General features: G+C 41.3%; 1 protein-coding gene across 1 annotated transcript; it reads right to left on the bottom strand.

Annotated features, from left to right (window-relative positions):
* Positions 1 to 41: 41 nt before the first annotated feature.
* LOC308471393 (inter-alpha-trypsin inhibitor heavy chain H4-like) lies at positions 42 to 22,945 on the bottom strand. The gene is given in 23 exon segments (XM_080995369.1): positions 42 to 215; positions 1,478 to 1,565; positions 2,409 to 2,563; positions 3,737 to 3,908; positions 5,324 to 5,464; positions 6,157 to 6,198; positions 7,808 to 7,888; positions 8,260 to 8,322; positions 8,419 to 8,457; positions 10,028 to 10,173; positions 11,536 to 11,675; positions 12,790 to 12,972; positions 13,706 to 13,887; positions 14,698 to 14,823; positions 15,823 to 15,901; positions 15,905 to 15,991; positions 17,183 to 17,299; positions 19,252 to 19,380; positions 19,491 to 19,601; positions 19,703 to 19,865; positions 21,520 to 21,624; positions 22,002 to 22,162; positions 22,856 to 22,945. Coding segments are annotated over 23 exon segments (2,664 nt in total). The 5' UTR covers positions 22,931 to 22,945; the 3' UTR covers positions 42 to 136.
* Positions 22,946 to 24,285: the final 1,340 nt, after the last annotated feature.

The raw sequence follows: 24,285 nt of genomic DNA, 5'->3' as shown, positions 1-24,285 counted from the left end.
GGTCGCTACAGTTTGAAATATGATGAAACAGAGGACAAACATCCCTTTACAATTTTAATAGTTATCACTGAAATGAAATGTAATAGTTACACTTAATACAAAAGATGGACATTTTTACTGCTTTAAATGCTGTTCTTCAAGGAGTTATATCCAGTGACCAGCAGGTAAAATTGACATTGGCTCCCTGTTCAATCCTGTAATCTTTCTTGTTTTGCCTTTAAAATGAAAGAAAAAAAATCAATGAGTTCCCATTGAAAGTAAAAGCCCCCTTGAAAGCCATATGGTCTTCTCAGTTACTCCCCTGCAAATGATTTTTGTTTTAATGTAACTGCATTTACAGCCTTTCCCCCAATTTTTGCTAGCAAAAACCTTTCCTTTGCAAATGGGAAGAGCTAGGAATGAAAGGATCTGCCAGTTTCACTTATCTCCATTTCTCATTTTTTTCCATCTTAAATTCAGCCCTCCACATTTGTGCAGCAATTCACAGTATAAAAATGAAAAATCCTCATGAAGATTCATCAACATTCAATGCAAATTTCTCCTAATAAACACATTTTGGGATGTGTTTTTTTACTAATGAACAATTTCCTCTAATATAATTTCCTCTAATATAATGCATTCTGTATGTCATTTTCACTAACATTTGTATGCACATTTCCCCCTAATATATGCATTTTTGAAAATATTGGTTGGTTGGAGAACTGCCTAGCAAAATTCATTTGCCCAGGCAGGCGCATTATGTGACCCATGAGAGCAGCAAAACAAGAAGACTGCACAATGGTGATGGGATAAAACCAGGCCAAATCTTTCTTGACAGCAGCAGGCAAGGTAAGGGTTGGCATGACATTGGGTCCAAGGACTCAATAAGCCCTCCCCATTGATGTTAACCCCCCGCTCCTTCACAAAGTGTAACTTTTTTTTCTAGGCAAAGACTGGGGGAACTGGCCGAGGAAAGCTAGTAACAAAGGGGAGGTTACTGAATGTGCTGAAGACCTGAAAGGCATGGGGATGACTCAAAATTTTTGAGTGGGGGGAAAGTTGCATTTCAAGCATAAAATAAGTTTTTTAATGTTCATAGGAAAGATGTGGGTTATTCCTTGCGGGTCCTAAAGGGCCACAAATACTTTCCTGATATGAAAATTCATAGCAACACTGTTCTGAGCTGCGTTTGCAGAGAAACACTTCCAATTTACTATATTTTATTACCACTTTAATCATTCTTCATGTAAAATACCGGGCCCTCCCAAACTGAAGAACAGTGTAGGGTATGTGGTGAGAAATGCCCGGTCTATGGACGTCAGGCCTCCTTATTTGACCTGCCAGGCCATTTTAGGCAAGCCATACCTACCTTCCCGACCCATGATGTTATATAAAATCTGGCTCAGCTGAAAGTGTGTTTGCCGATATATCTCCAAAATAACTTTCAAAGCACTGCCCAAAACAAGGTCTACAATGAGTGTTTTTCTGTGCCTTTTACCTTGTGAAACTATATGATTGTTCTCGTACAGTCAGTGTCTTCGTTCTATTGCTGTGTATCTGAAGACTTTCATTAGAATAAAACTGACCTGGGGAACACAAATAAAAACACAGGAAAATAACTGCAGTTCTCAAAGCTATGCTGGAGCAGCTGCAACACATGTCCCCCCCACTCCCGAGAAAGGCTAATTCCTGCTTGATTGTAGGATATAGTTGACTACTGTCTACTCTAGAATTTATCTTGATGGAAGTAATTTTTGTTTGGGAGCTCACTGTGGCCTTTGACAGGCCTGTAGCAAACAAAATGTATGGACTGAAGTACACTTGCGTCTACTATGAATAATAAAAAATAATTAAACAGGAGCAGATAGTTTTACTCATAAAACAATAAACTCAGTGGTTTTGAATTCATTCTCCAAGTTTTCTCTAGACATTTATTCAACACTTGTCCACTTTTCTGAGGTGGAGCTGCCTTGGACGTGAGGAACGGTGAGCCCCAGGGAGGAGGCAGCCATGGCCAAGAGCCTGACATGGGTTCCCTCTCCAAAGATAGGAGTAAGAACTTCAGGTTGGGCCTGGAAACTGAGGAAGATCTTCGGTGGCTCTCCTGACAATCATGTAGCCGCACCACCCCAATTCTCACAAGTATTGGTGTAGTGACGGAGAGATTGGGCTGTGAACTAGACAGTTGCCAGTTAAACATAACTTAAGGTGTCATGAACTGACTAGCTGACTTAGGAAAGCCACTAAATCAGGGCTCCCCTTCTCATCCCCACTCCATCTGAAATGTAGAGACATTCATGCTCATTTCCTTTCAGAGTTGTTCCAAGGATATAAGGTATACAGTGTTAAGTTATAGTGCTACATCAAAACCAAGCTTACTGGTAAATAGCATGAGGATTGCTACCTCATTGCAAAATCTGAATACATACCAAAAAGTCCAACAATGTTGTTAGAAAAAAGTTCACTATTCTTGAAGTGCAATCCAAGGAAATTAAGAGGGTTCTTCATATAGTAAACTTGTATTGTGATACCATCTGGTCCTGATAGTGAAAGACTCCTTTCCTTTTCAATAAGAAAGCTCAACCTAGGAAGGAAGTGATGCTGTTATTTCTAAATATATACATGTTGAAATAAATGAATAAATATTAATATATAGAAATATATACATTATTACTATAGTATGTCAAATGTTTGTAGAGTTGTATCACTACAGTGTTACCACAAGCTTGGCTGGGCTTGTGGTGGCCGCACTCCGAGGTGAGGGAGACTGGGGTGGGCCAAGCCTAGCCTGCGCTGGGAGGGACGGCTTTTACTTTTACCTCAGCCGAGGCGCCGTTCTCATTTCTCTCCCCTCCCCCTCAGTGCGGCAGTTTATTAGTATTTTGTGAAGTAGCAAACAAGAAAACTGAACATCACAAGAAATCAAACAAGGTTATACTCAACATAGACAATTGTCTCCACATTGTGAGGTATTTCCCCCTTCTTCATGAAGCTTAGTAAGACCAGGGGAAGACTCTTTGGTAATCTTGCATCACTTGCTACAACGAGCAGTGACCAATATGGAGCCGGATATTGACCATCTCATTAGCCAAAAGCAGGCCCATACTTCCCACTGAAATACTTATAAGTTTATGTTGATTAAAATCATTTTTCCTTTTAAATATTGTATTGTTTTTCCTTTTTTTGAGCACCACAAATAAAATATGTGCAGTGTGCATAGGAATTTGTTCATATTTTTTTCAAACTATAGTCTGGTCCCCAACAGTGTTTGAGGGACAGTGAACTGGCCCCCTGTTTAAAAAGTTTGAGGACCCCTGTCCCAGGCAGTAGCAGCAGCAACAGTCCTTATGAGGTCTGTCAGGCCCTACCCTAGGGCAGATGGTGAGTGTCAGGAACAGGGCCCTTAGGTGCTTCACAGGGGAGTCCTCCTGGACCCACTGAGTTAATTTCATTATTTTCTGGCCAACTAACTGCTTCTCGCCAGTCTAAGCTAACATATATTATGAAGCTTCTACCTCAATTCATAGGAAATTAAAATGCTTTGTTCAAAGAGAAAACCAATATTTTTTAAAGTCCCAAGGTAAGGGAATCCACTGAATTTCACATTAATGCTGTTATTTGGATGCATGAACAGTTCGGCTTGCGCTTTGAAAAATTATGTAAGCTTAGGAGTTCAAGAATGTAAAAGTAGCATTAGGTATAGCCTCAAAGTCAAACCAACCAACACTGAAAAGAAACTGAAAATATCAAATTTTACCCTCTAGTTGTTAAAGTTGCATTCTTTGTCCATGGGAAAGAGCTCACATTGCCCTGATCATTCAGTATAATTTCTCCCATTGACACGTTGATTTGCACATTGGGTGTCTGATAGATTACATTGAACTCCACAAACTTTCTGTTTTCTCCAAGCTTACCAGTCATTTGGATCCCTGAAAATATATTAGTCAAAATAAATATGAGGATCATATACAAGAAACATATTGTTGTTTACTAAGCAACATTTTAATATAAATAAAACTGTGATATAAGCTCAAGAGCAACAAAATCCATGTGTTACCACCATTTCTAGTCCCCTTTTTCAAATGCCTACTGAAATCACACAACTGACCAGAATTGCAAGGGCTACAGCGAGAACCAGATGACGCAACTAGCCTGTATTTATAGCTATCTATTCATCTCTCCAAGCCTAGAACTTGCTGATCAGAAGGTCGGCGGTTCAAATCTCCGCAACGGGGTGAGCTCCCGTTGCTCGGTCCCTGCTCCTGGCAACCTAGCAGTTCAAAAGCACGTCAAAGTGCAAGTAGATAAATAGGTACCACTCCGGCAGGAAGGTACACAGCATTTCCGTGCGCTGCTCTGGTTTGCCAGAAGCGGCTTAGTCATGCTGGCCACATGACCCGGAAACTGTACGCCGGCTCCCTTGGCCAATAAAGCGAGATGAGTGCCACAACTCCAGAGTTGCAAATTGTGTGGCAAATTGGCATGGCCATTTGGTTTTTGCCTACCTAGTAGCTATTGTCACAACTTTATTGAGGTTAGGCACTGGGTAAGCCTTTGTTTGGTTGGAGGGGAGGTTGTTGCTTCACCTGCCCCTCCTCAGTAAGGGTCGCCTGTTAAAGGGATCCGGGGTGTGAATACTGTCAGAAGCCTAGACATGGGCTAGGGCCATGTCACAGCCTACGGGGACCCCTCGGGGTGCCGCTATCTGACATAAGTTATAGGGCACCTCCTGTCGGTGGTTTATCCTTCCGTGGACTCCCTGCATGGGCAGGAGTCAAGATGTAGCCTGGCTTCACCTCAATGCCTAAGCCAAACCACTCACATCTGTAACCAATAAAGTTGTGGCCTATTTGAACCCATAAACCAAATATTCTGTGTCAGAGTGATTTATTGATCTCCTGGGAACTTTGTGGTTTGGGTACCTTGGCATGCAAGTAAATTATGAAGTTGGACCTTCAACTTTTAAAACAAATAGTGCTATTTTGACCTACGGACCACAAAATCATAATAAATAGGAATAAATAAAAATATTAAAAAGTGAGACATTTGAGTCAATGTGCAGGAAGGATTCCTACAATGAAATATGTGAAACACTTTGAACAATTGGAATGTGACATGTAAAACCACGTATTCTGACTAATGCATGATATTAGCAACAGAAAACCATGTCACAACATTTTTCAGTGTAAGCTCTACAAGACCAATAGTGTTGAGAATTCCCTGGTCAGTAGTTTTGATGTATTTCATTGTCAAATAAAATGCACTCACACAGATTTCTGGAAACAACCAAAATGCTTGACATGAAAGTTGGGGAGTTGACAGCAGCTTACATTAGAAGGCTTACCTTTGTCTGTATCAGTTAGCAGGATTATGGGTGTTTGCAACTGTCCATTGATATTTAAACAAATGGGATTTTTTTCATGAGTCAGTTGAAGAATGAAACTTGGATACTCATTAACAGCGTCTGGGAGAGACTGAGCGTTGCCTAGGAATCAGTAGAAACCAAAAAATATTGTCATTTTCAAAAGGATAGTGAAATTTGTGAGTTTGGAGCTTTCTTGCCAAACCTTCAGTGAAGTCATGCCAAAACTGCATTTGGGTCTTCCATATTGATTCCAAATGGTGGCTGGTGGCCCAAAGTTATCCTGCTCACATTTGACAAAGCCCTCGTAGAGTGGACTTAAAATTAAGCGATAGAGACAGGACAAGCACTAAGGAAGGTGACACCTTGAGTTTTCTCAATTCCCAAATCACACATGCTACATATTACACACACACTCTTAACAAACCTGAAAAGGTTGTCTGTGGGGTTTTTTTTATATAAAAAAGAACAGCAACCTCAGAAGGCTGCGAATTTAGGAAGAGAGGAGCTGCTTTATACTGAGTCAGACCATTGATCTATCTGTCTCAGGACTGTCTACACTGACTGCAGATGTTCTCCAGGGTTCCAGGCAGAAGTCCTTCTAAGTCCCACCTGGGGATGCTGGGGGATTGAATTTGTTCTGAGGAGTGGCCTGGGTGCTGCTTAACCTGTTCCTCACCAAACATTTCCCCACTTAGTCTTGTAAGCTGCTCCCCTCCACCTTACCAATGGGATTCCAAATACATGTACCCATATCAGAAAGACCTCATGGAGGGGAAAATATATTAATAGAGAATAAAGTGAGAATTACTCACCAGGGTGTCCCCCCAGCAACCTGTATGAATAATCCGCATAATCTAAATAACCCAAAAATATATAAATTGTTAATTTTCTGCTGTTATACTGCATAGGTACTAGATCAACCTTCCATAACCTGGTGTCCTCCAGAGATTTTGGATTATGATTCCCATCATGTCTCATCACTGGTCATATGGACTGGGGTTCTGTTTTTTGTTTTTGTTTTTCTTACTTTTTATTTAACAGGATTCGTATTTTTTTATTTAGCAGGATTCTTATTTTTTATTTAACATGTCCCACTTAAGGTATAGGGACACATTGCTACCCCTAAATTTTTTTCCTAATATATTTTTTAAATCACAATCACTATGCAGCAAACAATACTGCCAAGTGGCTTTTAAATACTGTATATCAATTGCCAACTTCATTTGGCTGAAAGATTCATCTAGGAGAAATGCCACTTGATGTCCCTGAAACAGGGCAAAATCTTGCCAGGCAAAAACACTCAGAAAGTGAACACTGGCAGCTTCATGCATATTTATTCTCAAGGGGGAAAAAATAAGCATTCCTCCTTTCCCAAGAACACTGAACAGGACACTTAAAATTTTGTGGGTGTCATGCAATTTCACACTGACAAATTCAGGTTGCACAACTAAAGCATATTTGATGCTCTTGGACACAGAGAGAGACTTTTTGCAATAAAGAATGTGGCATGAAAAAGCACTGGAAATTGTGAGATAACAAATGTTTGATGCAGCACTGCGCAACCTCCCTGCAAACAAATCAGAATAAATCTTCAATAAACCAGAGCCATTATATAACCTTCCTGAAAACATTCTGCAAACAAATGAGGATGAATACTCAATAACCTGTCATGAGGAAGCAACGCTAAGCCAATTATAAAGCAGCTATTCACAATCCCTTACCCATGAAGGGAAAGCAAAAACCTGGAAGCTGTAGTTGGAAGCAAGGACCTCAGGACCCCATATAGAGACCCTCCCCACTTTCAATCTTTCCCAAGGCTATCTCTGCCTCAAGTTGCGACTAAGAAAATTACACAAAAACCAAAGTCTCACAAAACTGATTAATCATAGAATCATAGAGTTGGAAGGGACCCCAAGGGTCATCTAGTCCAACGCTCTGCAAAGCAGGAATCTTTTGCCCAACACAGGGCTCAAACCCATGACCATGAGATTAAGAAAGAGAAAAGGGATTATTGAATTAGTGGTAGTTTTCCTCTGCCTTGCATATACCCACCTGTGGGGAGCAGGGAGAGGAAAATGGTGAGTGTAGCACTGCTCCAAGAAAACAAAAAAAAACAAATAATCTTTAATTCTTAAATATTGTGCATTGAGTGTGCTAAGAGTGTATACTCCATTGATTTGAGAGGAAAGGTCCAATTCTTTGCAATCACCAAATTACAAGAACACTAATGTTGTCCTGTCTGCATACTTGGGGCCAAACCCATAGCACTGGCACAGAGAGTCCTGTACTTAAAAGTACGAGGCGGGCCCAACCATCTGTGGAAACAGAAAGCTGTAATTTTTACGTCCATTATAATATGCCACTATTGGCTCCCAGGGACCAACTATTTTACAATGGCTGCAGAAGAAGGAACACAGAGGGCAAGATAAGCCTAAACCATACAAGAATGTGATGGAGCATTACTGGTATCTTGAATATCGGGTAGAAGATATTGTGGATGGAAATTGAAACTGGTATCTATTTGTGCTGACCAAGATGTTCTTACTGAAAAAGAAGGAAGTGTTTCAAGATGCGTAAGTATGGAAGCAAAGCACATTGTACCCTAATACAATTTGTGTCCATACTATCCCTGACATAAATATAATCCTTCTAGTTCCCTCCCCTCCTTTTTCCACCTGCACACATTGTGTGTCCAACTTCACATGGCTGTGTCCAATGGCACACGAAGAGAAACCCTCCTTCTGGCTCCAGAGAGAAACAGAGCCACTCTAACCCCATATGACTTCAGCATTGCTGTTGGCGGATTTTTAGTGACTCTGCAACTTCTGTACAGGAGAGAGATAAGTGCCTCAGTTCTCAACACTCCAGAAAACAGACTGTGGAGCTGTAGCAGTAAATTCGTGAAGATTTCATACCATAACTCCCGGAGTTGTCAAGAGGATCGCTACCTCCTACGATTCTAGAAGCTTTCTTCATGCCTATGAGAGAGTCTCATGGTTAGATCATTTTTCTCACAGTATAGAAATTCTTAGGAATAAGTTACTGGTATTTAATTGTTGAATTAGATTACATACCAAACATTCGATCTGCAACAGTGTTTACATTCTCATTATCTGGTCAAAGAAACAAAGACAGCTTTAATGGACTGTAAGCTCCATCTCAATTTTTATTTCTCCTGTGTTTGCCCCTACTGAATTATGCCATAGCCTTTTGGTGCTATTGGGAAGTAATGTGTGCTAATCTGTCACCTTTCTCGATTGACCTTTTTGAGAAAACTATTTCACAACAATAGTACGATTTCACAGTTTTGGCGTACATAAATTGCTCAGTGGAAACCAGAAAAGATATGTCACCAACGTTCCTCATACTCATTCTAGATTCATAGAAATAAATAGACTTAAGTTACTTATTACTGAAGTTATTGGATTTTAATGGGTCTCAGTATGACTTAACAGACAATCACTCACCAAATTCTATTGCTGAAAACCACAAACCAGATCAGGAATAATGCCAAAGAGTCTGCCTATTATATCATTCTAAGCATTTCACACTATTTTCTATTGTCAGACCAAGGGAAGTAATAAAGGTAAAGGGACCCCTGACCATTAGGTCCAGTTGTGACCATCTTTGGGGTTGCAGCGCTCATCTCGCTTTATTGGCCGAGGGAGCCGGCGTACAGCTTCCGGGTCATGTGGCCAGCATGACTAAGCCGCTTCTGGCGAACCAGAGCAGCGCACAGAAAAGCCCTTTACCTTCCCACCTTCCCACCGGAGTAGTACCTATTTATCTACTTGCACTTTGACGTGCTTTTTGATCTGCTAGGTTGGCAGGAGCAGGGACTGAGCAATGGGAGCTCACCCCGTCGTGGGGATTCAAACCGCCGACCTTCCGATCGGCAAGTCCTAGGCTCTGTGGTTTAACCCACAGCGCCACCTGTGTCCCCAAGGGGAAGTAATAGTCTTACTCTATTCTGCCTTGGTCAGACCACACCTGGAGTCCTCTGTCCAGTTCTGGGCATCACAGTTTAAGAAGGATATTGGCAAGCTGGAACATGTGCAGAGGAGGGTAACCAAGATGATCAAAGGTCTGGCCACCAAGCCTTATGAGAAATGATTGAGGCTATTGGGTGTTAAGACGGGAGAAGAGAAGACTAAGAGGTGATTTGACAGCCATTTTCAACTATCTGAAGGGCTGTCACGTGGAAGATGGAGCAAGCTTGTTTTCTGCAGCTCCAGAAACCAATGAACCAATGGATTCAAATGACAATAAAGGAGATTCCAAATAAACATCAGGAAGAATTTCTGACAGCATTGGAATGGACTCCCTTGGAAAGTGGTTGACTTTCCTTCATTGGAAGTTTTTAAACATAGGTTAGATGTTTTGCTTTCTTTGTGCTTTCTGGCATCCCTTCCAACTCTACAGTTCTATGATTCTATGAAAGGTATATTCAGCACCAGTAAGATACCAGTGCTATCACATCAGTGACTTCACCTTTCTTCACATTATCCTTGTCTCAATAGTTATCCTTCTATCTGACTGTTTTATCACTCTCCCAACACACCCACATAAACAGAGCTCTCAACTCATTCTTCTAGCACTGAACTCAAGATTCAAAAGATAAATGCATGTGCAAACTGTTTTAATCACTTCAGTTTGACATGGGAGCAATTTGTTCTGATTTACCTGCCTCTGTAGGCTTGTTTGCCACCTCTTGAGCATCAGGTTTGGTGACCACCATGGAAGTGAGGGGAGTAACAAATCCAAAGTTCAAGGAGATGTTCAAAACTTGAGCTTCCAGGTTTTCCTGCTGTTTTCCATCAGCTGAAGCACTAGGATACAGAGGCAAAATCTGCACTGTCTGATTGCTACACATGATGCAGTGAAACAAAATACAGAGACTTACGTATACGCATTGGGTTTTATGTTAGGAATGCTGGCTTGTATCCAACTAGATAACTGCACACACAGAACAACACCCACATTTATACAGTCATGGCTTCTCCCAAAGAATTCTGTGAATGTAATTTTCCTCACAATTCCAAGAAGCTATAACAAACTATATTCCTGGGATTCTGTTGAGGAACCTATGAGCCTTAAATATATATTTACATTAGTATTAGGATAACAATATCAAATATATAAAAGAATGTATGGGTTAGAGTATTTTTGTAAATATTCATATAATTCCCCCCCCTCCTTTACACAGTTGTGTGTTCTTTGTTCTTTTTTCCCTTTTCGCACCACTTTATTGCTTTGTAGTTGAAAGAATTTCAATAAAATATCAATTTTTAATATATGGTGTGGATGTGATTGCAATAATGAAAGCCAAGGGATTATCAGCATGAGCCTAGATCTTGCAGAAGGAAGTGTTTCTCAAGTCACTAAGCAACTATTACTCACTTTACATTGTGTTATGAGTTGCGAGGGAGTAGGCTGTATGCCAAGACCCTTCTAATCCCTGGATCCAGCAAGTGTTAAAAATGAATCAAGGATTCAAATTCCTGGAATAGCCAGGCTAGCTTCCTGGTGAGGTCATGGACTGTTAAGGTAACAAAAGAAGTGGATATGTGCCAGATAGCAAATGGGTGCCCCCCCCAACTTGCTGGTAGTTAGAAAGATAAAGGCCAGGGTTGGGAGTTAAGTTATGGGAGCTAGAATCTGGAAGCAAAGCTGTGGGCCGGGTAGCCAGAGAGAGAGAGAGCCATGCCTGATTTCTGTTGGGATCCAAGGTTGTGGCTATAGGAGAAGAATAATCCTCTTGAGGAGTTAATGCTGTGAACCCCTCCATCAGAGGCTGTGTTTGTATGTATGTGTAAATAAACCATATACAGTCATACCTTGGATCCTGAACGCTTCTGTAGCCGAATGTTTTGGCTCCCAAACGCTGCAAGCCCAGAAGTGAGTGTTCTGGTTTGCGACGTTCTTTGGAACCTGAACATCTGACGTGGCGTTCGATTGAGTTCAGGATGCTCCTGCAGCCAACTGGAAGCTGTACTTTGGTTGTTGAACGTTTTCAGAAGTCGAACAGATTTCTGGAACTGATTCCATTTGACAACCAAGGTATGACTGTATCATAAAGACACCACAGTCTCATTCCAAGGGAAGCATGAACCCTAGATAAGCACACAGAACCCCTGTAATCTCACACTGCTTGGAGATTGGGGTAGCTTGCCACACTATTATTAGCTTACGATTTTTCTAGTAGCTGTTGAATTGTCAAGTAGGCCCATAATCTCTCAATGAAATTTCCGAAGATGTATTTCTGATGCTGAAATACTTGCTCCTTTTCTCTTATATTTGCCTCTTCTTTAAGAGTAAGTTCACTGGCATGCTGGAAAGCAAGCGGGGAGTGCAAGTTATTCAAAGTAACACTCAATCTGAATACAGTGGTACCTCGGGTTACATACACTTCAGGTTACATATGCTTCAGGTTACAGACTCCGCTAACCCAGAAATAGTACCTTGGGTTAAGAACTTTGCTTCAGGATGAGAACAGAAATCGTGCTCCGGCGGCGCAGCAGCAGCAGGAGGCCCCATTAGCTAAAGTGGTGCTTCAGGTTAAGAACAGTTTCGGGTTAAGAACGGACCTCTGGAACGAATTAGGTACTTAACCCAAGGTACCACTGAATAAGCAACAAATACTGTTTTCTACACAAACTGATATTAGAGGGGAAAACCTATTTAAGCAAACTTTTAAAATTGGAGGGGAGAGAGAAGAGTAGGCATCTATTGCATTCATAAAATGAACAAATGATGAATAAAACAATAGAAAGAAGACAATTGTGAGCTCATGTTTTTGTGGAGAGGCTGGGATTCAAGGGTGCATGACTGCAGTGTCCCCCTCATGCTGCCCTCCCCGAGGGGTCTTGCAAAGCAGTTCAGGGCTGGCTCAGGGAAGGGGGCTGGAGCAGCCCCCCCCAATGTGCCTGGAGTGATTGCCCCATCAGCCCCCTCCCTGCTACGCCCCTGGTTGCATATCTTTAGGCGCCAGGCAAAAATGTTTCTTTTCAACAGGCATTTGGCTGATTAACCTTCTATGGCTTCTTAAATGTGTTTGTGGGACGGAGCGTCAATGGTTTGTTTTTATATCTGTTTTATTATGTATTTTGTATTCTCATTTCGTATTTTTCTATTGTGAGCTTCCCTGGGATATTTGGATGAAGGATTTTTTCTTTTAAAGAATTTCAAATACTTTAAAAAAACATAAAAGGAAAAGAATAGAGCAGGGGTAGCCAACTCCTAAGAGACTCAGGTTCAGGTCAAAGTTGTTGAGCTTTTTTTTAGGGTAGCCAAAATTGTTGATGAGCTTCTTTGAGGGGACATACCTGACACAGAGTTTTTAGTTTCAAAGCAGGATATATCACAGAATGTTGGGGACCCAACATTGTATGCAGCCCAAAGTTGTTCATACAAAAGAAGCCATTCCCCCCCCCCTCTGTACTTACTCCTTTAGCCTTAATTTCCACAGGAAGATCATCAACGTCATTGCCGAGCTTTCCAGCTACAACAATTTCAGAGCCATCAAAGAGCAGCTTGAAATTATTCTGAGTTATTTCCAGTACGGCATTGTCTGGGTACTTCATTTCAATCTCTTTCAGGATAGGCGTAGCTACCTCATGATAAAAGCCCTTGAATGAGACAGACAGAAAAGGTAACCACAGGAACAAATCCCATTGGCAAAAGCCTGCACAAATGCTTCTGTTAATGCAATGAGACTCTCCCCCACTCTCCTTCCTCCGTGTGCCCCCACACCCTCCAAAATTGGCTCTGGGGTGCTCAGGAGAGCCCCCAGAACAGCATGCATAGGAAACAGAAAGGGGAAGGCTCCGTGTTGACGGAACGTTTTCCATAGCACAACAAGGGACGCAGTGGCGCCATGGTCTAAACCACTGAGCCTCTTGGGCTTGCCAATCAGAAGGTTGGCGGTTCAAATCCCTGCAACAGGGTGAGCTCCCATTGCTCTGTCCCAGCTCCTGCCAACCTAGCAGTTCAAAAGCACACCGTTGCAAGTAGATAAATAGGTACCGCTCCAGTGGGAAGGTAAACAGTGTTTTCGTGCGCTCGAGTTTCTGTCATGGTGCTCTGTTGTGCCAGAAGCGGTTTAGTCATGCTGGCCGCATGACCTGGAAAGCTGTCTGTGGACAAACGCCAGCTCCCTCGGCCTGAAAGTGAGATGAGCGCTGTTCCCCATAGTCGCCTCTGACTGGACTTAACTATCCAGGGGTCCTTTACCTACCTTTTAACTTATAGCACAACACTGAATTCCTTTCCATAGAGAAATATTTTGGCCTACCTGAAGACAGTTTTGAGATTCTTCATTTAAAACATATGTATATGTTTTGATTGTTGTTTCTCCCCTACCTGGAGCTGCAAGGCTGCATCTGAGTCCTCATATATACGGCGAGCCACTCCCCCATTTTCTAAAGCCATCTTCTCCAAAAATGTGTAGCTGACGTCAAATCCAAAGCCAAGGCAGTAGAGGAAGTACTTCCCCTCATTAGCTTCCCGTATGTTTCTTTGAATCCTATCAATGTTTGTTTCACCTGTCATATATGGGTATAAAATGTGAACACACCCCAGCCACTGATAAAATAATTAAATATGCTGCATTTTGAAAGAAACAAGCAGATGTTGGGAGTATAAAAAACATTAATGAGTTTACAAACACCCACTGACTTTTCAATTAAAGAAAAAACTTTCAGAAGCAAATATTGGATATCTGTGTTCAACTATAATACATATTTCTTCTGTACCAAGAACAATGTTTTGTATTTAGGACTTCCTGTTTCTTATTGAGAAACTGCAGGAGTACTATATTGTAGCCAGATAAAGGCTATATTGTTTTTCCCCCCTCTGGCAGTCATACAATCTAGTGAGTCCGAAGTAAATGAAGGTGTGAAAGAGAGTTATAAAACATGAGGAAATCTTGTAGACTTATACAGCAAGCTGATGTCTGGAGGATATTCTGTGTTCCCACTTAGGCTGTAACTGCTTGAAGAAAGTTCTGCTGAGGATCAGTCTGTGTGTGATTCTTCAGCTCCTCTCTGTTTAGCATCCTCCTCCCTCTGTTTAGACTTTTTTGCTTATTTGATTATCTCTTTGTCAACTGTATGGATATGTTGAATGTTTAAGGGGCTTGTAAAAACCAAATCCAAAGATATTGGGAGAATCTTTACTGGAAGGTTTGAAAATGCCAATTGTTGAAGAGAAAGAGAAGTAGGAGCTTGAAAAGGGGGTCACACACACACACAGAAAATGTCTAATTAAAGTAATTGTTGATAAGTATGCATTAAAAATAAAAAATATAAATGAAAATAATAGCAGAATGTGTGGCTTTGCTGTTTCTAACTCACCAGTAGTAGGTTGACCGTCTGTCAGCAAAATTATCATGGAAATGCTTTGGTCTGGCAATAGCTCAGCTGTGGTGTCTTTGTCCAGTGAGTGTATTGCCTTCTGAAGAGCACCATTAATATCTGTTGCTGTAATGGGAAAGAAAACAGGTCAGTGGATTTGACCAGAGATTTATATTGTTCTTCAGAGATCTAGTGAGGAGGCTTCAAAGGTATGGAGGGAGAGAGACGGTCAGGGCCATCCCAACAGTTAGACAGTCTTGAAAAGGCAGCCAGTTAATGGTTATTTCATTTCTTATTTGCAATATTGTGAAATCCAGTCCATGAGTTTTGAACATACAAAGAAGACAAACACTAAAGAAATAAATGCAAAGTTACTGAAATCACTGGGTACAGTCAATAGTTTCACAACTGAATTAAGAGAAACAGGCAAATTAATTTCATTCAATCTTAATGTTGCTGTTAAATAAATAAATAAAGGCTTTATTTTCACCCAGCCCATGTTTTATGTGTGTTCCAGTTTGCCAAGGTCTGGCAGAGTTTTAACCCAGGCCTTAGAAAAATGCTCTAGAAACTAGGCGCTAGGGTGGATAATGCTATAGATTTCTGATGGGCCTTTTCTCATGCCTAAGGGTTGTTTGAGTTCTCAATAAAGTGCTTTGGCATGTCTTGCATTATTACTGCAATGTTTAATTGCTGGGGTGGGAGGAGAGGCCCTTGTGGGATATTCTATTTCTTGTGCCAAAATATCTTGACTTGGCACCTTGGTGGGCATTTGCTCCTGCATCGAAGGCAAGATGTTGCCCTGGGGATATGGGGAAAGAAAGCAAAAAGACCTAGACTAGTAGAAATCTAGGGCTTAAAGAAAAGAAAATAGCACTAAGTCCACAAAGAAAAATCAAGAGACAAGCAAGTTTAGACATACAGTATGCAAATGGGAGTTAATACACTGAACAATTATAGAGGAGGAATATGGTCATATTTCTGAGCATAAAAAATAAGAAGCTGTTGAATGAAAAACCGAACACCTGAGAATTAGGTATGGACTTTTAAAATATACTGCAGTGAGCATTTCTGATTAAAACTCTGCTGAAAAACTTGACAAGTCTGTTCAGTTGACAAACTTACATCCTCCAGCAGAAATGGTCTCAACATGTTGTTTAGCCCGTTCCACGTTGTCCTCTGTAGCTTGCAACAAAGATGAAGTTCATAACCTCACAGTTCCACTAAAGAGAACTAAGCTAAAGTAATCTTCAGGATTAAGGTCTTCCAAAATCTTTTTCATTGCCTCTTTTGTCTATAAAAAAGTAATAAAGCAATGCAATTTCCAGTCACAGAATCAGAAACTTAACATTAGACTTATATTTAAATAAATATTTCTGCAGAGTATGGGTCTAGCAGCCTAATCCTTGGCATGTCTGCTCATATAGAAGTCTCCCTGTGTTTAGTGGAACTTATTCCCCAGTAAGTGGACACAGAACTGCAGCCAAACAACTATGTATTTTTCTTTTTTTCCCCCAATATGGAAGTGGTTTTGTGCAGAAAAAATGTAGCCCATGAAGCAGGTTGAAGGACCCTGCATGTGGAAGTTGCTGTGGGCAAGGTGTGTCCCAGAACAACTGCTTTGGTCTGTGTTGTAACTGATTTGGTTCCCATTTTAAATTTCATCCTAGGCCATTAACATCCCTCTTTAATATCATTTGCTAAGGTCTAGAAAAAAAAGACAAGACAAGGGACTATGTCCTCTTTAAACAGCATGCTTGTAGCCTTCTCTTCAGTAAATTGACTTGACAGAAAGCAATTTATCCGGGAAGTTTACTTGATGAGGTGGTACTGTGTGGCTGGTTTCAGACTGTAGTAGAATTTACATGCTCTGCTGCTGGTCTTCTAAAGTAAATGCAGTCAAGAGAAGGTGTGGCAATGTGTCGTTACACATCATGCACTGCTGTACCTCTCTTGCCCCTTGAGATTCCTCCCAGAAAGGCAATTCTAGGGTTGTAGCAATAGGGGTGATGCATCTCCAGTGCTTTATGCACACACAGACCCAACTGATTTCCAGAATGTGGCCTAGCTTTTCCTGGGAGATGCTTGAGGTGCTACAAAAGCCAGAAAAACCTATTGTACCAATGAGAGAACAACGGAATGTGTGGACCCTGGGAATTGGCAGTCCTACAATACTGCTTTCCTTACTTTAAAGGCTATCTTGCATAAACAGCCAAGGAGGCAGTGGGCTTGAAAAATAGGACAGGGACTAAGTCCAAACTACTGTAAATGAGCAAGGCTCTAAGGAGCTAAAACACTTGTTCTTATGTGCCTCAGCTCTCAAATCTCAAAGAGAGGAGCAGTTTGGTCCTGCTGTGGGATAGCAGACTCCATAAAGATTCATTGTGACTGTCAAAGAGATACTGCTATTGTCACTGGTAATTAACATACCGTTGGCGTAGCATGGCACAAACACTAGAACATTTTCTATTTGGAAAAACATTACCTGCCGTATTTTCTTCCCACTCATAGATCCACTCGTGTCTATGACAAAGACCACGTTTTTGGGAAATGCTGGCATTTGACTGGGTGCAAAATAATGCACAAAATATCCATTAACAATCTGAAAACAAAGTGAGTGGTATTAAGGTATTACACATTCATATCACAACACAGCAGTGTATAAAATAAGTCAAACTATGGAACTTGCTCACACTGGTAGCTGTGATGGCCACCACCTTGGATGCTTTTAAAAGAGGATTTAAATTCATAGACAAATTCATAGAGGATAAGTCTATTGATGGCCACAATGGCTATTTTCTGCCTTCACAGCTTCTGAATGCCAGAAACCACAGGAGGGAAGTGTGTTCTTCTGCTCGAATCCTGCTTCCTGGTTTCCCATAGGCCAATGTGAGAACAGAAAGCTAGGCTACATGGGCCATTGGCTTGCTCCACCAGGTTTTTTTTATGCTCTTGCTTTCTTATGACCACATGTCAATTCAACTATATCATGCACACAAAAACCCACTGTATGAGCAGTACAACCAACCCTTTAAATGTAGGCTAATCCAGCCTCATATAACTAGCATGCTTGAATCTAATTAATGCATGAAGGGGTTAAGGTCATAGAGTAACCTGTCCCAGCAGGTTTAGCCTATATAACTTCCCCTCACCCTGGTAGGAAATAGGTAACCAAGCTTTCGTTCCTTCAGTCTACATGTGAACATGGGTGTGTGAGGAGCTTTGAGCTGCAGCCTCTTTTGTTTGAGACAAGTATGGAGTCTGAAACAAAAGTTTTCCTATACCAATAGTTTAGGACAGGCATAGGCAAACTCGGCCCTCCAGATGTTTTTGGCCTACAACTCCCATGATCCCCAGCTAACAGGACCAGTGGTCAGGGATGATGGGAAATGTAGTCCCAAAACATTTGGAGGGCCAAGTGGTTTAGGAGCTTTTAGCATTTTGTAAACAAGCTACATTTTGCTGCCTCTGCAACTTTTCTGAATGCTTTATAGTATAGTTTGTAAGTACAGTGGTACCTTGGGTTAAGAACTTAATTTGTTCTGGAGGTTCGTTCTTAACCTGAAACTGTTCTTAACCTGAGGTACCACTTTAGCTAATGGGGCCTCCCGTTGCCGCTGTGCCGCCGCCGCACGATTTCTGTTCTCATCATGAAGCAAAGTTCTTAACCCGAGGTACTATTTCTGGGTTCGCGGAGTCTGTAACTTGAAGCATCTGTAACCTGAAGCGTATGTAACCTGAAGCATCTGTAACCCGAGGTACCGCTGTAAACCATTTTTATAATTTACCAGATGTGGTCTTTTTCTATGCCAGGGGAAGTGGAAAAATTTGGAAGGCCATTTTAAAGGGAGACTTTTTGGAATTCGCTGAAAATGGCACATTTTAAGGATTTACATCTGATATTTTTACACTTTGCTTTGCTGCATGTTTTGCCATGTTAAATCTCTGCTGGAGTTCTCCCTTGCCCCAAACTTGGATCTTGACTTCTAGAAATTTTTGAGCAGATGAACTGAAGACAAAGCAATAAGCAGTGGAAACCTACATAGGTCTACTGAAAAGTAAGTCCCATTGAGTTCAACAGGGCTTTCTCCCAGGTAAGTGAGCATAGGATTGCAGCTTAAACCAGCCTTTTAGATAAACACACCTGCTTTACTGGTATGTCAACAGGGTTTGTGTTCCTAGAGACAAAATATTTGTCTTTTAAACTGAGATTAGAGACCCTTTGCCTTTGCAGTTAGTTTTCTGTGGTGAAATTACTGTAGGGATGTCCTTAGACTACATGAAGACTAGGAAAATGAGAAGCCAACAACTGTTTGTCTAAAGGAAGTTGCTGTTCTCTTTCTTACTAAAGAACCTAGAAAACTGACTGGAATATCTAAATTTCAGGAAGAAGATTATGCTACAATTCAGTTCTGGTTCTTTTTCAAACAAAGGTTTAGGGGTTGCTGCCTGAAACTAAGATTATACAATTTGTAAATAGGCCTTTTCCTATGCCCCCCCCCTTGAATTTAGCTAAGTGATGCCTATTACTCTGAATTCTCAGTAATTTTTTACCTGTATATCACCTGCAGTCTCACTCCTTTTAACATCATAACGTATGAGAAAATCTCCATCGAGCAGTGTGTCATCCACTCCAGGGGTTTTTCTTTGTTGATCTATGGTTGGTTTAAATGAAATGTGGGCCTAAATAAGAGCCACAAAAGCAAACAATCAGTCAAGCTAGAATAGGAGGGCCGGTGATTTTTCTTTTTTTTACAAAGCATGCTAAGTCTTGTAGTCCCTATAATGCATACCTTTGTCTCATTCTGCACCTTTGTTAGAGCATTGTTCAGTTCATTGGTGATGAAAGTGCTCTCAGTTTCCAATGCACTTATACCTTGTGGTTCAAATATGTGGGTGTCAATCTGAAGAAAATAAAAAGATGCTTCAGAGTCATAACCTTCAGCTACAACATGGGGCCAGCAATTGGTGTCATTTATAGAAAGAGCCTCTTCCAAGAATTTACCTGAAAGTGTTTAACAAGTTGTTTGGGCTTGACCTTGATCAGCAGTTCGTACTTTCCCAGCTTTCGCTTTAGAAGTTCCTCGTATGTGAGTTCAAAGTTAACTTTGGCAGCAGCTGCAACATTGACTGAAACACGAAACTGTTCTAGTTTTCTTCCAGTTGATCTGAAGGGAAATGAGGAATTTAGGCTTTATGCAAGAATTTGGCAGCTCATGCTCAAGTTTGTCTGGGAAATGAACTCTTGAGTGATATTAAGTTGTGCCCATCCACTAGCAGAATGGACTTCCGTGTGCCACGAGATGTTTCCTTCATCTCCTTCCCCTGCAGATGCTGTTTGTGTCCCACAAATCTTTTCCAGAAGATATGGGGACACTCAAGAACAGATTTGGAAGGCAAAGGGGCCTGCAAGGGGGAGAAGAAGAATGAGATGTCCCACTACATGAGTAGAAGTCAACTCATGTGATACTGGATTTCGAAGTAGTGTAGTATACTTGCACTGATACTGGAGTGGAGATGTTGAAGGCAGGCCTCTTATACTTTTAATAGTTGTGTGTAAGAGGGAATTCTGACAGGTGTAGTTTGTCTTGTAGAGGTAAATGGAATCAATGGTTTCCTTCATTCATCCATGGAGTGCTGAAATAGCAGCAGCCAAAGCACCACGGTTTCATGGAAATTTGACTGTTCTAGAGCACCGGAATAGGGATGTTAAGAGCTCTGCAAGCTACCTGTCCCTGGTCTTCTTGTGGATAGGACGCTGCTGAACTTCCAAAAACTTGGGACATGACATTTCTAGAACATCTGGTGTCTTTTCTGAATACTAAAAGCCTCTCAAGAAGTGACAGTCTCCAAGAATCCTTGCTGGGGGGAAACGTCTCAGGGAAACAACAGTCAATTCATGATGCAGCTGAACATTATCATTTGTAAAGTTCATATTTGAAATACTTGAACTTCAGTGACATCACTATGCAATACCAGTGAGTGTTTGATATGGTGTCTATAACCCTTAGCGGGTCTACTTCATGAAAGCCACCAATAGCTCTTTTAGATCGATTATAATCTAGTCAAATCTACACTCTTTAGAATGTTATAATTTGGGCATGCTGCTAGGACTGTAAAATGGAGATAGAGTGAATTGAGACTTAGGTTCTAAGAATATTGGGTTGGATCTGCAACTGTGTGAGCAAAATGCCACTTGCATGATGGAATCTTTCACCTCCTTTGCTCTGCAGCCCCTGAAAGCCCTTTCTGGGATGTGAGGAGACAGTTGTAAACAGTACAGCTGCTACACAGTAAACTGCAGTGGGAAATGGAGCCCTGTTCTCGCAAGGTCTCTTCACTTTATTTTCACAATCCACCCTTCCATTGCTGCTGTCCCAAGCCACAGCTTACACTGAGGGCACCTGACATTTAGCAGAGGCTTCTGAGCAGGTGCAAGGCAAGAGAGACAGAGGCAGAAGAGACCTAGTAAATCAGCAGAACTTTGGCTCCAACCCATCTTGTCCTTAATGCTTTGCTTAATGATCACAGTTGGCCTGCATTTAGGGACAATTTTTGCTCACAACATCAGGTTTGGTGACTATTTCTTTTCGCCTTTCCCTTTGGTATTGTTGTGTGATTATTTGATCAACCCATTTGGTCTAGTGTGCATTTTCTTGACCCGCTTCAGCTTTGGGGAATGATGTCAGTGGTGCTACGAAGTAGTGGCAATGTCTAGTAAAGTACTTGGTGTAAACCACTTTCCAAATATTCCTATACACTTCTATCATCTCTATGGCTTTACCCATGACTGCAATGGCAGCAGCGGGGGGAGTTGCTTACTTGACCAGTCCAGCACTCTGTCCTTGTGAAACCGCAGCGTCATACTGATCTTGTGCAGATTTCTTCTCCTTGATTATTCCGGGATATGTTTTTCCATCTATTGTCCTTAAAAAACAGTGTTTTGAACAGTTAAAGTCATTAGAAAAAGGTAATGTCCTCTTATGCCCCTGTCCTCTTCTGTAGCCCACCTATTCCTCCCAAAAAACTGCTCTGGAGTTGGGGGGACCCTTCAGAACCATGTGGGAGGTGATGTTGGGGGAAGGTGAATTCAGTTTCAGTAAGATTCTGCTTTTATAAATTAAAAGGTGAAAATTGCCTCCTCTCCCAACTCATTGGGATGTTCAGTTGATGGCACTGGAACAGCTTACTGGTTGCAACTCACTTCCTCAGCTGGAAGAAGCCCTTCCATTCACAGAATAGCTGGGCTGGAGTAAGTCCTCTATCTTTTAAGAGGCCCCAGACATGAGCTTACAAAGCCTTACATGCTAAAGTTTGTGATGAAAGCTGACTTGGGTAACTCCACTTCAAAAAGAGCCTCCTTGGATTCATTCGCTCTGTTGACAACTCTGCTGGTGATTACTGTGTGGGCATATCGTGAGGTAACTTTGCAGTCCACATGCAGGCTGTAGATTTCGATGGCATTCTAGAGAAGAAGTGGAAAAGATTCTCTGAATTCAGACAAACTTCTTCCACACCAAATGTATTATTATAAAGCAAGATTTCATCAGCTCATTTAGTTGTCAGAGCAAGGAGAGAGTCCATTCATTAGGCTTCCACTCTGGCAGATGATGTTCATGCTCCTGCCCTAAAAATTTGCCCCCTCCACTTCGCCACTGGTCAGATCATAAGTCCACCTAGCTCACTGTTGTCCTACACTGACTGGCAGGCTCTAGAAAACCTGGAACCCCTGGCATGCAAAGCAGATACTCTTAACACGCAGTTATTATAAATTAAATTAGTAGTTTATATACTCCCATCAGTATTTAAGACAACCAGTTCAATTGTAGTATTAACTAAATTAAGGTTAAAATCATACATGAATTAGATTCCCCTCCCCCTCTTTTTTCATGTTTCCGAACTGCATTCGGTAACATGATAAAAAGAGGGGGATGGGAATCTAATTCATGAGTAGTCTACTGATGTGAATAGTGTAAGGTCAGGGAAAGTAGTCATGGAAATCTGCTGCCCAAGAATAAGGACTTCCCATTACGTGCCATCACCCTAAACCCCACATGAAAATAAGTTTTTAAAAATTGGATATTGCAAATTCATGTACATTTCCCCGATATTCTAAAGACAAATGAGACATGTCTAATTCAAAAAAAGGGACAATTACCTCAGGTGCCGCAGGTTCCACAAATACTTGTAGTGAAGAAAAAAACAGCCAAGCGACAAAAAAATGCCTGTCCATTTTGGATGTGACAAATCCACAGAAGTGAAGTCTTTTATACGAAAGAGTTAATGAACAACTAACGTCTGAGGGACTTTGTGGACTGATGAAGCCTAATATTTACCCACTGAATCAGAATAATATTCTTGAAACAGAACATCCCCCATCTTGCCGATGTCACCAATCTTGTCAAGCAAGTGAATGGAAAATCTGTGTTCTACCCAATATTTACCCACTGAATCAGAACAATATTCTTGAAACAGAACATCCCCCATCCTGCCAATGTCACCAATCTTGTCAAGCAAGTGAATGGAAAATCTGTGTTCTACCCAATATGTTTGCAATACCAAAAATATATGAGTGTCTTCCCCCTTTCCTGTGGTTTTAAGAAAGTCCTGTACTATTAAAAATTGCAAAAGGTAAGTCACAGTATATAATAATGTTTTTTTTTTAAAAAAAAATAATTCCATAAAGAAAATTTGATAACACATGTACAGTATACAGTCAAAGCTCGGTTCTCAAATGGCTCCATTTTCGAATGTTTCAGCTCCCGAACGTCAAAAACCCAGAAGTAAATGCTCCGGTTTTTAAATGTTTTTTGGAACATAAACATCCAACGCGGCTTCCGCTTGAATGTAAGAAGCTCTTGCAACCAATCGGAAGCTGCGCCTTGCTTGTCGAATGTTTTGGAAGTCGAACGGTCTCTCGGAACGGATTGCGTTCGACAACCGAGGTTTGACTATACAGGAAATTTGATCCTTGGATCTTGGCAAGATGTCTTTCACTGTGCTGCTGTGTGAGCTAAGTCAGTCTCCTATCCCAGACAACAATAGCACTGGCTACCAGGAAATCAAATCCAAAACCTACCAAGTCATGAAGCAATGTGGTGAGCGTCTACTGCTATCCTTTCAGTGATATAATGTAACCTTGAGCTGAGAGCTGAGAGAATGGGTGCTTGACCTTTAAACAGCAGATTGCCTGGGCCAGCTAGGGCCATCATATTACAAGGGGACTGGTTTCCTCTTGTATAGACCCCAGTTTTGTAGACGGTTGAGACTCCCAGGCACAATGAACCCCTCAGTTCTATAACAATATAAGGGTATTTGATTAACTACATAGTGGAACATACAGTTCAGAATATTGTACTCTGTAAAGCAATTCAGAACAATTAACCTAACATTACTGTTTGTTGAGCACTTGACCTTCCTGTGGCTTTTTTATGATTTCCCTTGCCTCCTTGCAACCCAACCCCACCTCCCAAGCTATTTTGAAGGATCTCCTGACCCTCCAGCGCAGACCAGGGGAGTGGGGTGGGGGCTGCAGGAGAGACTGCGTATTGGAGGGTGTTCTACTCTCAGAAGGCTCAAACAGTCTTC

The sequence above is a fragment of the Podarcis pityusensis genome (assembly GCF_964106645.2).
Source record: "Podarcis pityusensis genome assembly, chromosome: 2".
Classification (NCBI taxonomy): domain Eukaryota; kingdom Metazoa; phylum Chordata; class Lepidosauria; order Squamata; family Lacertidae; genus Podarcis; species Podarcis pityusensis.
The sequence above is the reverse complement of the archived record's forward strand: the minus strand, read 5'-3'. Positions and strand labels throughout refer to the sequence as shown.